Raw genomic sequence first — 13,819 nt, 5'->3', positions numbered from 1 at the left:
AGCAAACAAAACGCCAATTCCACATCTAACCTGCACGAGAGCCCCCTGACCGAAAAAAAACGAAAGATCTCCAAAGCTGAGTCAAAAGACAAATAAACCACTCGACTTCAAGCGTGGTACTGTGATAGGATGCCACCTTTTCAATAAGACAGTTTGTGACATTTCATCCCTGCTGCATATTCCACGGTCAACTGTAAGTGATATTGTTAAAAAGTGGAAGCATTTAGGAACAGCAGCAACAGAGTGGAATACCACGTAAAATCACAGAGCAGGGTAAATGACTGCGAAGGAGCATGGTGCGTAAAAGTCACCAACGCTCTGCTGATTCCATAGCTGAAGAGTTCCAAACTTACACTGGCATTAACTGTGTTTAATGGAATGGGCTTCCATAGCCGAGCAGCTGCATGCAAGCCTCACATCACCAAGTCCAATGACAAGCTTCGGATAGTGTAAAGCGCACAGACACTGGACTGTGGAGCAGTGGAAATGTGTTCGGTGGAGTGACGAATCACGCTTCTCTGTTTGGCACTCAGATGGTCTGGATTTGGCAGATTCCGGGAGAACATTACCTGCTGGACTGCATTACGCCAACTGTGAAGTTTGGTGAAGGAGGGATAATGGGGTGTGGTATAGCGGTTCGAATCTATTTTTCCCGACAAAGATTAGTCCGACAGTGATTGTCAGACAATGTAGTTTTACCGTCAAACTATGGTTCGACATTAATCATACCTCGACATAGATAACTTAGACAATGAAAGTAAACAGACCTCTCGAAGATCGACAGCGTGTATGCAGACATTAAAAAAGCCAGACAATTATCAATTAGATACGTATTACACAGACACTGTTGAAGACCGACAAAGCATATATAGACATTTTAAAGACCGACAGGACATAAGTCAGATAAGCTCAAGACCGACAAACAAAAGACCGACAAAACATATGTAGACATTTTAAAGTCCGACAGGACATAAGTCAGATAAGCTCAAGACCGACAAAACATATGTAGACATTTTAAAGTCCGACAGGACATAAGTCAGATAAGCTCAAGACCGACAAAACATATATAGACATTTAAAAATCAGATAGGCCACATGTCAGGTAAGCACAAGACCGACACACATAAGACCGACACACATCAAAAAATAATATTACACATAACAGACAGTTCTTAGACAAGTATTCTTACTCCGAAACAGGCCCTTATCATCTGTCCTGAGACTTGTAGTTCTCCTAACCACCCCTGTACACTCAGTCACGGCGTCGCCACCATACCTGGACGCAACGCTCTCAATAGCTATTGCGGGTGGATGGGACTCATAGCGTCTCATCTTGGACGGCCCCCCGTCGCCAGCAATAGCTACTGAGGGGTGTGTGTGTGTGTGTGGGGGGGGGGGGGGGGGGTTGGCCTTGCAGTCATGACTTTGGCCTGTATGGTTTGGGCTTGGTAGCTGTAAGGCTGACAGGTGTGGCTGGGACCTATAGTTCCACGGATGAGGGTAGCGCCAGGGGTAACGCTGTTAGCGTAGGCGCGTCTGAGGTTAGACGGCATGGTGCCGTTGCTGGGGTGACGATGGAGGCGTCCAGTACAGGGTGCCCAGAAATCGCGGGGGGACGGACGGAAGAGGGGTGACTGAGGGGATGGGGTGCTTTGCGGGGAAGGGTGGGGATGTGGGGGGGGGGGGTTGGCCTTGCACTCATGACTTTGGCCTGTATGGTTTGGGCTTGGTAGCTGTAAGGCTGACAGGTGTGGCTGGGACCTATAGTTCCACGGATGAGGGTAGCGCCAGGGGTAACGCTGTTAGCGTAGGCGCGTCTGAGGTTAGACGGCATGGTGCCGTTGCTGGGGTGACGATGGAGGCGTCCAGTACAGGGTGCCCAGAAATCGCGGGGGGACGGACGGAAGAGGGGTGACTGAGGGGATGGGGTGCTTTGCGGGGAAGGGTGGGGATGTGGGGGGGGGGGGGTTGGCCTTGCACTCATGACTTTGGCCTGTATGGTTTGGGCTTGGTAGCTGTAAGGCTGACAGGTGTGGCTGGGACCTGTAGTTCCACGGATGAGGGTAGCGCCGGTGGTAACGCTGTTAGCGCAGGCGCGTCTGAGGTTAGACGGCATGGTGCCGTTGCTGGGGTGATGATGGAGGCGTCCAGGACAGGGCGCCCAGACATCGCGGGGGGACGGACGGAAGAGGGGTGACTGAGGGGATGGGGTGCTTTGCGGGGAAGGGTGGGGGTGTGGGGGGGTTTGGCCTGTATGATTTGGGCTTGGTAGCTGTAAAGCTGACAGTTGTGGCTGGGACCTGTAGTTCCACGGATGAGGGTAGCTCCGTGGGCTGTTGGGGTGACAACCGTCCACCCGCCTAACCTATTTGGAGCTGAGGGTACAGGTGTGTACGCGGCGACATGTATGTAGGAGGGTAGTCTTGGGGAAATGAAAGTCTCAGAAGTCTATGATATCGATATATTGGCCCATGTCCTAATAATCTGTCGGTCTTTTGCGTGCCGGTATTATTTTATTCTATTATATGTATGTATTGTCTAGGTATATGATGTCGGTCTTTTATGTGTCGGTATTATTGCTTTCTGTTTTATCATTTGTCGATCATTTGCCTGTCTATGCATACACTGTCAGTCTTTTACTTGTCGATATTATCTAGGTCTGTTTGATTAATTGTCGGTCTTTTTTCTGTCTATGTATGCACTGTCGGGTTTTTGTCATGTCGGTCAAATGCACGTCTGACTTGTGTTTTGTCGGTCTTTTGTGTGTCTGCATATATACTGTCGGTCTGTTGTGTTTCGGTATAAATCTTGTCTGATGAAGGACTTGTCGGTCTGTTGTGTTGTCGATTTATGCGATGTCGGTTTAGGGGTGGTCGATGTGACTGTTGTCTGACTTATGAACTGTCGGTATTGGTCTGTCGGACTGTTGGTCTTGTCGGGTTTTCCTTTGTCTTTATTTTAACTTTGTCTGACTTTTAACTGTCGGTCTCTCACTACTGTCTAACTGGTGTCTTTCTGTCTACTGTTGTCGGTCTATTCGCTGTCTGTATTCTTCATGTCGGCGAGTCAGCTGGAACCCTGATAATGGTATGGGGTTGTTTTTCAGGATTTGGGCTTAGGCCCCTTATCTCCAGTACAGGGCAATCTTAATGCTTCATCACACCAAGACATTTTGGACAATGCTATGCTTCCAACTTTGTGGCAACAGTTTGGGGAAGACCATTTTCTATTCCAACATGCTCCAGTGCACAAAGCAAGGACTATAAAGGGGTTGGGTATGGATGACCTGCGTTTAGGATCCCGCCGGTCACCATTCCAACGTCGGGATACCAAGGTTTAGATTGCGGCAGGGGAGGCGAGCGCAGCAAAGCCCCTTGAGGGCTTGCTGCGCTCACCACGCAGCGGGCTCGGTGGCTCACCACAGGATCTATTCCCACTCTATGGGTGTCGTGGACACCCACGAGTGGGAATAGTCCCTGTTAGTCGGCATGCCGGCTGTCGGGCTTGTAATCGCTCGGGATCCCAGCGTCAGTATAGTGACCGGCGGTCTCCCAAGTGCCGGTCACATAACTGCATCCCTTAACAAGACATGGGGGTAAATTTACTAAGATGGGAGTTCTATTTAAGATGGGATGTTGCCCATAGCAACCAATCAGATTCTACTTCTCATTTATCTAGCACTTTCTAGAAGATAATACCTGGAATCTGATTGGTTGCTATGGGCAACATCCCATCTTAAATAGAACTCCCATCTTAGTAAATTTACCCCATGGTTTGGTGAGACCAGTGTGGAACAACTTAACTGGCCAGCACAGACTCCTGACCTCAACCCCACTGAGCACCTTTGGGATGAACTGGAACGAAGAATGCGAGCCAGGCCTACTCACCCAACATCAGTGACTGACCTCATAAATGCTCTATAGCAGGGATGAGGAACCTTTGGCCCTCCAGCTGTTGTTTAACTACACATCCCAGCATGCCCTGCAACAGTTTTAGCATGGCCAAATAGCAAAACTGTAGCAAGGCATGCTGGTATGTGTAGTTCAACAGCAGCTGGAGGGCCAAAGGTTCTCCACCCCTGCTCTACAGAATGAATGGGTACAGTTTCCCACATAAACACACTAAAATCTTGTGGAGAGCCTTCCATGAGGGGAAGCTATTATAGCTGCAAAAGTAGGACCAACTGTATTTACCAATTGAACGTAATACATTTTTTGACAGTGTGATCAGCCTGATATACTGTATCACACAAAGCTTTACATACAAAACAATAAATTGAAAAAAAAAAAAAATCAACCAGTTTGAAATGTACGCCAAAATCATTACATGCTGCCTTTTTAACAGAAGCCCAAGTTATTTACCTGACAATGGCGAAAATGTCTTTACCTACTTTTAGAAAATTAGAGTTGAAAACAGTTTTAAGTTTTCTATCAGCAGAACACAGGTTTGTGGTGGAATTACTGCAGTTGTAGGGAGTGCAGTGGTCCCAAGACTATAGGGGCTTTTAGCTGCTGCTCACACTGCAAAGAAAGTCATTCCACCACTACCTACAACCCGTCATCTCAAAGAGGGGGAGATGTATTGTAAGCGTTAGAGAGAAAAAGTGTAGTTGGCCAAAGCAATCAATCAGCTTCTGCCATTTCAAAGACAAAATAAATGACAGAAGCTGAATGCTTCTTCACTTCATCTCTCTCAAAGACTTGATGCATCTACTCCAAAAAGAGTGAATTCAAAAGCATGCACAGAAGAGCAGAGTAGGGGCTGCATGAGAATGGAGTGCATCGTCGCCCTGCCCTTCCCAAACAGTGCCGTGTGGTGATGTTGTGTTCAGTCCCTGAATTAAGTTGCTGGTACAGTATGGCCATTCATATAACCAGCTAATTCCCTGGGAAGTACTTTCTGTGAGGTAATGTTAGCTTATGAACTTGGTAAAACACAACCAAAAGACCTGAGCATGTACCATATTCTGACATATACAGAAAGTAGACCTTTTAGCTCCTCCCTAACTCTCCAAACACAAATTTGAAACTTAAAGCTTGCCCATGTTTTCCTTACTGAGAATGTCAGTAAACGAGACCGCAAACATATTTCAGTACACAACCTTACAATATAGATTTAAATAAAAGACAACAATTGGTGAATTGTATGTAAAATATTCCAGATTTATCTCCTTTTGTTTTTTTCTTGATCTGTAGCGGACATCCAATCTCACTGCAATTAAAATCACGGAGTGACAAATATTTCTTAGCTAACTGTGCTTTTTCCACGGCTCCGGTTCGGTTCTTTTGTGTCCGCATTTGTCCTTGAGAACAGAGTAGTTGCATGCAGTAGCTGGGTGTCACTATATCCTGTAAAGAGGAACTGGCTCTTGTCTAAATATCTTTACTACCACCACTTCTCAAAGAAAATCTGTTCTCTGGGCACAAGGAGGTCTTCAAGTTGTTTGCACATGGACTCTATCATAGGAGGTGGTCCACATATGTAACACAGATGATCACTAGAAACATTATTTGCCAGATGATTTTCGGAGATTCTTCCCTCTGTAGATATAGGACAAAAGGATATCATTATACTTACAGTTGCTGTCAGGCTCAGCAATGCATTTGATGTTCCTTTATAATAATGTGATAATGTGGCAGCATTTAGAATTAAACTAGTTAGTGGTTACTACATCTGTAAGAAATTTTTAAAAACGGATCCTTTTTTGGAAAGTCTAATTTTAAACTAAATTTACAAATTGCTAAATCAAGAAAAACCATCTGCAATATCCAAAATATAGTATATAACAATTCCTATGTGGGCTGTAGAGACAGCCTCCCCCCTTCCTTTCCGGAAACCACAGTAGTATAACTGCTACTTACAATGAGCAGAATCCTGGATCAGAGCCATCACCTGTATTCGGTTAAGTAGCCCAGGTTACCACAGTAGCCATTTTGTTGGTACGGTAACTGTGGTCTTCCATAATTTACCAAGCATTACAAAGCAAGCTTCCCAATATTCGACTCCACCTATAGCTAATGCCATCTTTAGATGCTGTCACTCATTGTAGCTTACAGGCAATTTCTTCCAAAGGTTTACAAGTAGAATCCATGGCCTGTTGGCCACTAACATACATCAAGAAAGTCTGTTCCAAAATCAAGCTGTGAAGTGATAGCATTCACTGGCATGTGCTCTTATCAGAGCCATAATACAGCCGACAGACCTTTAATAAATAGCTCCCAAAAGGCATTCCAAATTGCCATATATGTGACAATAGAGAATTTAACATTTATCGTTTTCATTCCACCATAATACATGCATACTTTTTCTCTTTCACAAACAATGATGATGATATCAGCTAGGTGGCTGCAAGCAATTTCTATTTTGAGCTCCAAGTATTTTAACCAAACTGGTCCCAAACAAGTGTATGAATCTAAAACAGGGAATAGTGCCTATGATCTGATCAGCATCACTAAGGTGTAGATCAGGTGCTGGATGACCAGTGTGTTTTGCCTGCACTAACTGTTAATCATACACTGTAATCCAGGTCATGGGAAGACTCTACTGGAGTACGCTTTGCAGACGTACTTATATTAAAATATAACTTTCATTATATCACTCAAAATAAATCCAATTGGCTACAATAAATTAAATAAACATTGAATTTGGTGAAAATATATCTTAAAAGGGACGTCTACATAGAATTTCTACCCATACAGGACTAATTCCAGTTTCCCAAATGAAACAGAGACTTTAGTATATATTTTTAAATAAATGTGGTAGCTTTCTTGATGTAGAAGACAGAATAATTGTATCTACACTGTTGGAGATCGTTACTCTGATAATACTGCCCCTACTATCAGGGTAAGGATCTCAAACAGTGATATTTTACCATATATACTCGAGTATAAGCCGACCTTTTCAGCACTTTTTTTGTGTGCTGAAAAAGCCCCTTCGGTTTATACTCGAGTCAGTATTTAGGAGGGACACGGAGGGCACAGTGCGCGGCTCTCCTGTGTCCCTCCTGCGTCTCCTGCGGCAGCGGCGTTGGTGTGTGTTAAAGCAAGTGCACGAACCGGCACTTCCTTTAACACACACGCCGCTGCCGGAGACGCAGGAGGGACACAGGAGAGCCGCGCGCTGTGCCCTCCGTGTCCCTCCTTCAGAAGACAGCGCGGGAGCGACGGAGGGTAAGTAACTGGCACTGTGGGGCATATCTGGCAGCATGAAGGCATATCTGGCACTGTGGGGCATATCTGGCAGCGTGAGGGCATATCTGGCACTGTGGGGTATATCTGGCAGCATGAGGGCATATCTGGCAGCATGAGGGCATATCTGGCACTGTGGGGCATATCTGGCAGCATGAGGGCATATCTGGCACTGTGGGGCATATCTGGAAGCATGAGGGCATATCTGGCATTGTGGGGCATATCTGGAAGCATGAGGGCATATCTGGCACTGTGGGGCATATCTGGCAGCATGAGGGCATATCTGGCAGCATGAGGGCATATCTGGCACTGTGGGGCATATCTGGCAGCATGAGGGCATATCTGGCACTGTGGGGCATATCTGGAAGCATGAGGGCATATCTGGCACTGTGGGGCATATCTGGAAGCATGAGGGCATATCTGGCACTGTGGGGCATATCTATTTCCCACCCTAGGCTTATACTCGAGTCAATAAATTTTCCCAGGTTTTTGTGGTAAAATTAGGTGCCTCAGCTTATATTCGGGTCGACTTATACTCGAGTATATACGGTATTTACATCTGCAAAGTGTGACTCTAGGGAACACCACCAACCTCAGAACATTTTGCTCTCCATATTTTGGAAATAAACATTTTCCGTTAATTGTTGGTTTTAAAAAATAATTTTGTGTAACTACGAGGACTGTACAGTATCTTCCTCTTCTGCTGAATCATAGAATCCAATTGGTTATTCTTGTGAGAGAAGCAGTCCAATCTAACAGTAAGTGGGAAAAAGTTAGTACTGGAAGCTTTAAGGTGGGTACACACTAGTTGATGGAGAAATGACGGCAATGAACGACTATACAGTTGAACGATATAGCGTTCAATGATATAGGGGGTCATTCCGACCCGATCACTCACTGCAGTTTGTCGCAGCGATCGGGTCGGAACTGCGCATGCGCCGGCGTAGTCGTTGCCTAGCGATCACCTCTGAGACAGAGGCAGGAGAGGGCTGGACGGCGGCGTTAAGCCACCGTTTAGGGGGAGCGGTCCGGCCAACGCAGGCGTGACCGGACTGTTGGGGGGCGGGCCGCTGCATGACATCTCACACAGCCACTGCGGCCAGCGGCAGCGACGAACGCTGGCCGGGAGTTACTCCAGAAATACAAAAGCGCAATGCTTTTGTATTTGTGTGCGCGGGTGGGCGGACTGACATGCGGGGCGGACTAGCCCTGTGCTTGGCGTCCCCCCGCATGTCAGGGAAGATGATCGTAGCTGTGCTAAATTTAGCACAGCTATGATCAACTCGGAATGACCCCATAGTGCTTACACACTGAACGTCATCATTCAACGAACTGTTCTCTATATAAAAAGCTCCAAATTCTAACATGGTCAAATAGTGGCCAGTAAGATAAAATATGTATTCTTTCAACTCGCAAATTGCAATCAATAACTAAGAACATCTCAATTTTACTAGATTAATTCTGATTTAAAAAGCATATTGCAAAGGCTTTTTTGTTCTTGTTTAAATCAACCATTACTAAATGGAAAAGAAATACAAAACGTACAATGCGGTAATCAAGTTAATAATACCAACCTGTATGATTTCAGTGGCTGCCATCACTAAAATTCTCCCTACAGTACAGCTGCGCTATTTCTTAAAGTATGTTAGTCTAAATTGCCAACTCTTAACGGTTAGTGAAATATTTCTCACTGCAGAAACTGCAATACCATTCCTTTTAATAAGGCACAAAACAACAAATGTAACTCAATTATGGTTTGAGAGAGGCTCAGAATAAATGCACTTTACACAAAATAAATCTGAGAAACTTCACTTGTACAGTCTATTAAACTTAAGTATAACGTTCTATATAAACAGTAAAGAGTATGCAACCAGTAAAATCCCAGCCATATGTTCCCATAAAACCCTAGTTTATGTGCTAGCATGGTCAGGCAGAATGTGTGAAATTCCTTCACCTTTTGTGTTCCTGAAAGTGAACTCTCATTTTTTAATGCACAAAGATTTCGCAAAGCAAGACTTTGTAGTCTGATGGCTTTATGGTCAGTTGGCTGACCAAAGCACATACATTTACAAGGACCGCAAAGACAGAGGAGTTAATTGGTTGTTTCAGGAATGCTTATGAAAGAAAAGGACATCCTTTATGACCCCATTTTTGTGTTTCTGTAAGGGGCAGATGTACCAAGCCTTGGTGAGTAATAAACCAATCAGCTCCTAACTGTCATTTTTCAAACACAGCCTGTAACATGGCAGTTAGGAGCCGACGGGCTGGTACTTTAGCTCTCTCCCAGGCCTAGTACGAGGGGTGTGCAAAAAGTTTCTGGATGCATGTGCTCAAACCATATAGTGAAGCAGCTGGACCAGTCCAAAGCAGAAATGTTTTCTACTGTACATGCTAGATGAAGGTCTCCATTGCAGCTTCTGATGACTCAAAACGAATCCCACGCATCTTGCACTTGATTGTGGGAACACGAAGAAGCCGCAGGGTGCCAGGTCTGGACTGTATGGCTGATGACCAAGCTCTTAAAAGGTCATGGGCCAGAAAATCCACCACTTTCCTAGACTTGTCGGTAGATGCATTGTCGTGATGGTGAAGGGCACCACAAGCGCGAGTTCTTGGACGCCGCGCGGAAATGGCTTACAGCACTTGCGGCAGGCATTAGTTAGCATACCAGTCTCCTGTGTCAGTGTGCTGGTGTACGTGTGGTACGGTAGCTACATGACCAGTCTTGGCCACAAAACAGACACCATCTGCTGGAAGGAAACCGTAGATACGAGATTCAACGTTGTCCTTGGTGATTGCAACCACAGCGTTCTGAAGGCAAAGAGTGGTCACACCAAAAATTGATTTGATTTAGATTCCTCTTCTGTTCATTCACTTTGCATTTTGTTAATTGATAAAACATAAACTGTATATTTGTTTACTGTATTAACACTTCTATTTTTGAAAACATTGTTACTTTGCAGCATTTCTTCCACACCTGCCTAAAACTTTAGCACAGTACTCTATAACACACACACACACACACACATATATATATAATACTTCCAGATGTGGTCGCACTCTCACCGAACCAATAGAACAACGACTGGGGTGACTCCCAAGAGGTCCAGTGTAAAGTCCAGACTCCAAAATATAGAAAAACAATATAGAGGGGCACTCACCAGAAATTTGCATTTAAAACAAGCATTGAATTTTAATGCATACTCATCAGAATATTGTTTCAAGCGAATAATTCAATTGTAATTCGACGTTTCGATCCCTCAGGATCATCATCAGGAAATTGCAACAGATACAGCATACACAGCAGGTTACATCTGTTCATATGCACCAACATGTTGGTGCATATGAACAGATGTAACCTGCTGTGTATGCTGTATCTGTTGCAATTTCCTGATGATGATCCTGAGGGATCGAAACGTCGAATTACAATTGAATTATTCGCTTGAAACAATATTCTGATGAGTATGCATTAAAATTCAATGCTTGTTTTAAATGCAAATTTCTGGTGAGTGCCCCTCTATATTGGTTTTATATATATATATATATATATATATATATATATATATATAAAACAAAAAATGAAGCAGTATATAACAAACACCTTAATCATGATGAAGGTGTTTTTTATACACCGAAACAGCTGTTGAGCCGTACACATGCAGCCGGATGACTGCCACTTCTTCCATACCCTGACACTGTGGATAAGTACTCTCATGCCATTATGCCCTTGTCTTTTGTATTCTTATTAACTGGTCTCCTGATTTTTGCTTCTACACATTGCACTTTATAGTTGTGAATCAAACTTATATACAGTATTGGATGATGCTGGCTTCAATTTCTGTTTTCTACCTACATTTATAAGCCCTGCACTCCGTGTTATTGTATTTTTGAGTGGGTGCTGCTAGTCTCATGCTAGATATATATATATATATATATATATATATATATATATATATATAGTAAATTAGTAAATCCTTTTCTCGCAGTCCGTAGAGGATGCTGGGGTCCACATTAGTACCATGGGGTATAGACGGGTCCACCAGGAGCCATTGGCACTTTAAGAGTTTGAGTGTGTGGGCTGGCTCCTCCCTCTATGCCCCTCCTACCAGACAGAGTCTAGAAACTGTGCCCGAGGAGACGGACATCTTCGAGAGAAGGATTTTACACAGATAGTGGCGAGATTCACACCAGCTCACACATACAAGGCACATCAAGCTAACTAGCTTGAAACGCAGCAACCGCTGAAATGTTACTTACCAAGTTCTCAACTAAAACAAAGTTGTACTGAACCAAATAACGGTAGCAGGAAAACGAAGCGCTGGGCGGGCGCTCAACATCCTCTACGGACTACGAGAAAAAGATTTACCGGTAGGTAACCAAAATCCTATTTTCTCTTACGCCCTAGAGGATGCTGGGGTCCACATTAGTACCATAGGGATGTACCAAAGCTCCCAGAACGGGAGCGAGAGCGCGGAGGCTCCTGCAGAACTCATTGACCAAACTTCAGGTCCTCAACGGCCAAAGTATCGAACTTGTAGAACTTTGCAAACGTGTTCGACCCAGACCAAGTAGCCACTCTGCAAAGCTGTAAAGCCGAGACACCCCGGGCAGCCGCCCAGGAAGACCCTACCTTATGAGTAGAGTGGGCCTTCACAGATGTAGGACACGGCAATCCTGCCATAGAATACGCATGCTGGATAGTGAACCTGATCCAGCGAGAGATTGTCTGCTTAGAAGCAGGACACCCAAGTTTCTTGGGATCATACAGGACAGAGAGTCCGATTTTCTGTGATGAGCAGTCCTCTTCACATAGATTTTCAGAGCCCTTACAACATCCAAGGACTTTGATGAAATTGAGGAGTCAGTAGCAACTGGCACCACAATAGGCTGATTGATATGAAATGCCGACACAACCTTCGGAAGGATCTGCTGGCATGTCCGAAGCTCAGCCCTATTTTCACGGAAGATCAAGTATGGGCTTCTACAGGACAAATCCCCCAACTGCGACACACGTCTAGCAGAAGCTAAGGCCAACAAAGTGACAGCCCGTCAGAAACTTGACCTCAACCTCCTGTAGAGGCTCAAACCAGTCCAACTGGAGGAACTGCAACACCACGTTAAGATCCCAGGGCGCCGTAGGCGGTACAAAGGGAGGTTGGATATGCAGAACTCCCTTCAAAAAAGTCTGAACCTCCGGGAGGGCAGCCGACTGTTTCTGGAAGAAAATGGATAGGGCCGAAATTTGGACCTTTACGGATTCCAACCTCAGGCCCATATCCACAACTGCTTGCAGGAAGAGGAGAACACGTCCCAGTTGAGACTCCACCGTAGGAAACTTCTTGGACTCGCACCAAGATACATATTTTTTCCAAATATGATGGTAATGTTTAGACGTAACTCCTTTCCTAGCCTGTATGAGGGTAGGAATAACCTTGTTTGGAATGCCCTTCCGAGCTAGTATCTGGTGTTCAACCTCCATGCCGTCAAACACAGCCACGGTAAGTCTTGATAGGCGAACGGCCCGTGCTGCAGCAGGTCCTCCCGAAGAGGAAGAGGCCCCGGCTCTTTCTAGCAGTAGATCCAGAAGATCTGCGTACCAAGACCTTCTTGGCCAGTCTGGAGCAATGAGGATCGCTTAAACCCTTGCTCTCCTTAAGAGCTTTAGCACTCTTGGAATGAGTGGGAGTGGTGGAAACACGTACACCAACTGGTAAACCCACGGAGTCACCGCCACTGCTTGCGGGTTCCTCGACCTGGAACAATATCGCCAAAGCTTCTTGTTGAGACGAGAGGCCATCACGCAATTTGAGGTACACCCCAAAGATCTGTTACCTCCGTGAACACCTCCGGATGGAGTCCCCACTCTCCTGGATGGAGATCGTTTCTGCTGAGGAAGTCCGCTTCCCAGTTGTCTACTCCCGGAATGAAGATTGCTGACAGCGCCAAGACGTGTTTTTCTGCCCAGAGGATGATTCTTGTTACAGATGTAGCCACCTTTATCTTGACTGGCTGAGGCGTTTGTCCCGATTGAGCATACGCAGCGTAGGGAGGCGCGCCTAGTCACAGAGAGGCGTACCTAATCGCACGGAGGCAGACAGAGCGTTTGGCGTTAAATTTATGTGTAATACCTGCGATCATCCACCAGATGTCGCTTTTTACAATCACCACTGAGCATGCGTGTGGTCTCCCGTAAAATACAATACTGAAATATATAATAAGGACTACTTTACTAAGGCGTCTCATTACGCTGCATACAGTAAATACTCATTACGCTGCATTATTTAATACAGTATATACGATACAGACACAGATAGTACAGCATACAGTATATGATCCATCTACAGTACTTTATGAATATGTGAGCGTCCAAGTCCCGCAGACAAAACAACAGAAAACCAGTAGTGTACACTGTCGCAAATGGACGTGTTAGAAGTTCACTATTGCCTCTTGAGATTAGGAATTTTGTACAGTATGTTAGCGTCCTAATCCTGTAGTCATTACAGCATAATCAAAACCAATGGATTTATTCATCTGTCTGCGGCGAAGTGGTGAAGTGTTCCGCTTCCTATACTCAGAGTCCTGAGTTCGATTCCTAAAGTACAAATGCATGTTAGTTTTTTCCAGACACTTTAT

The 13,819-nt window shown here is 45.0% G+C and overlaps 1 protein-coding gene across 3 annotated transcripts in view; it reads right to left on the bottom strand.

The window, feature by feature from the left end:
* Positions 1–5,086: 5,086 nt before the first annotated feature.
* The window catches only part of OXNAD1 (oxidoreductase NAD binding domain containing 1), a 174,579-nt gene continuing 165,846 nt past the window's right edge, over positions 5,087–13,819 (bottom strand). For all 3 annotated transcript variants that reach the window (XM_063922163.1, XM_063922164.1, XM_063922165.1), the window contains one exon: positions 5,087–5,539. In XM_063922163.1, the coding sequence (XP_063778233.1) occupies positions 5,385–5,539 (155 nt within the window). In that variant the 3' untranslated portion in view covers positions 5,087–5,384. The remainder of the gene's footprint in view (positions 5,540–13,819) is intronic.

This window comes from Pseudophryne corroboree, chromosome 5, assembly GCF_028390025.1.
Source record: "Pseudophryne corroboree isolate aPseCor3 chromosome 5, aPseCor3.hap2, whole genome shotgun sequence".
NCBI lineage: Eukaryota > Metazoa > Chordata > Amphibia > Anura > Myobatrachidae > Pseudophryne > Pseudophryne corroboree.
This window is presented reverse-complemented; position numbering and strand designations above follow the sequence as displayed.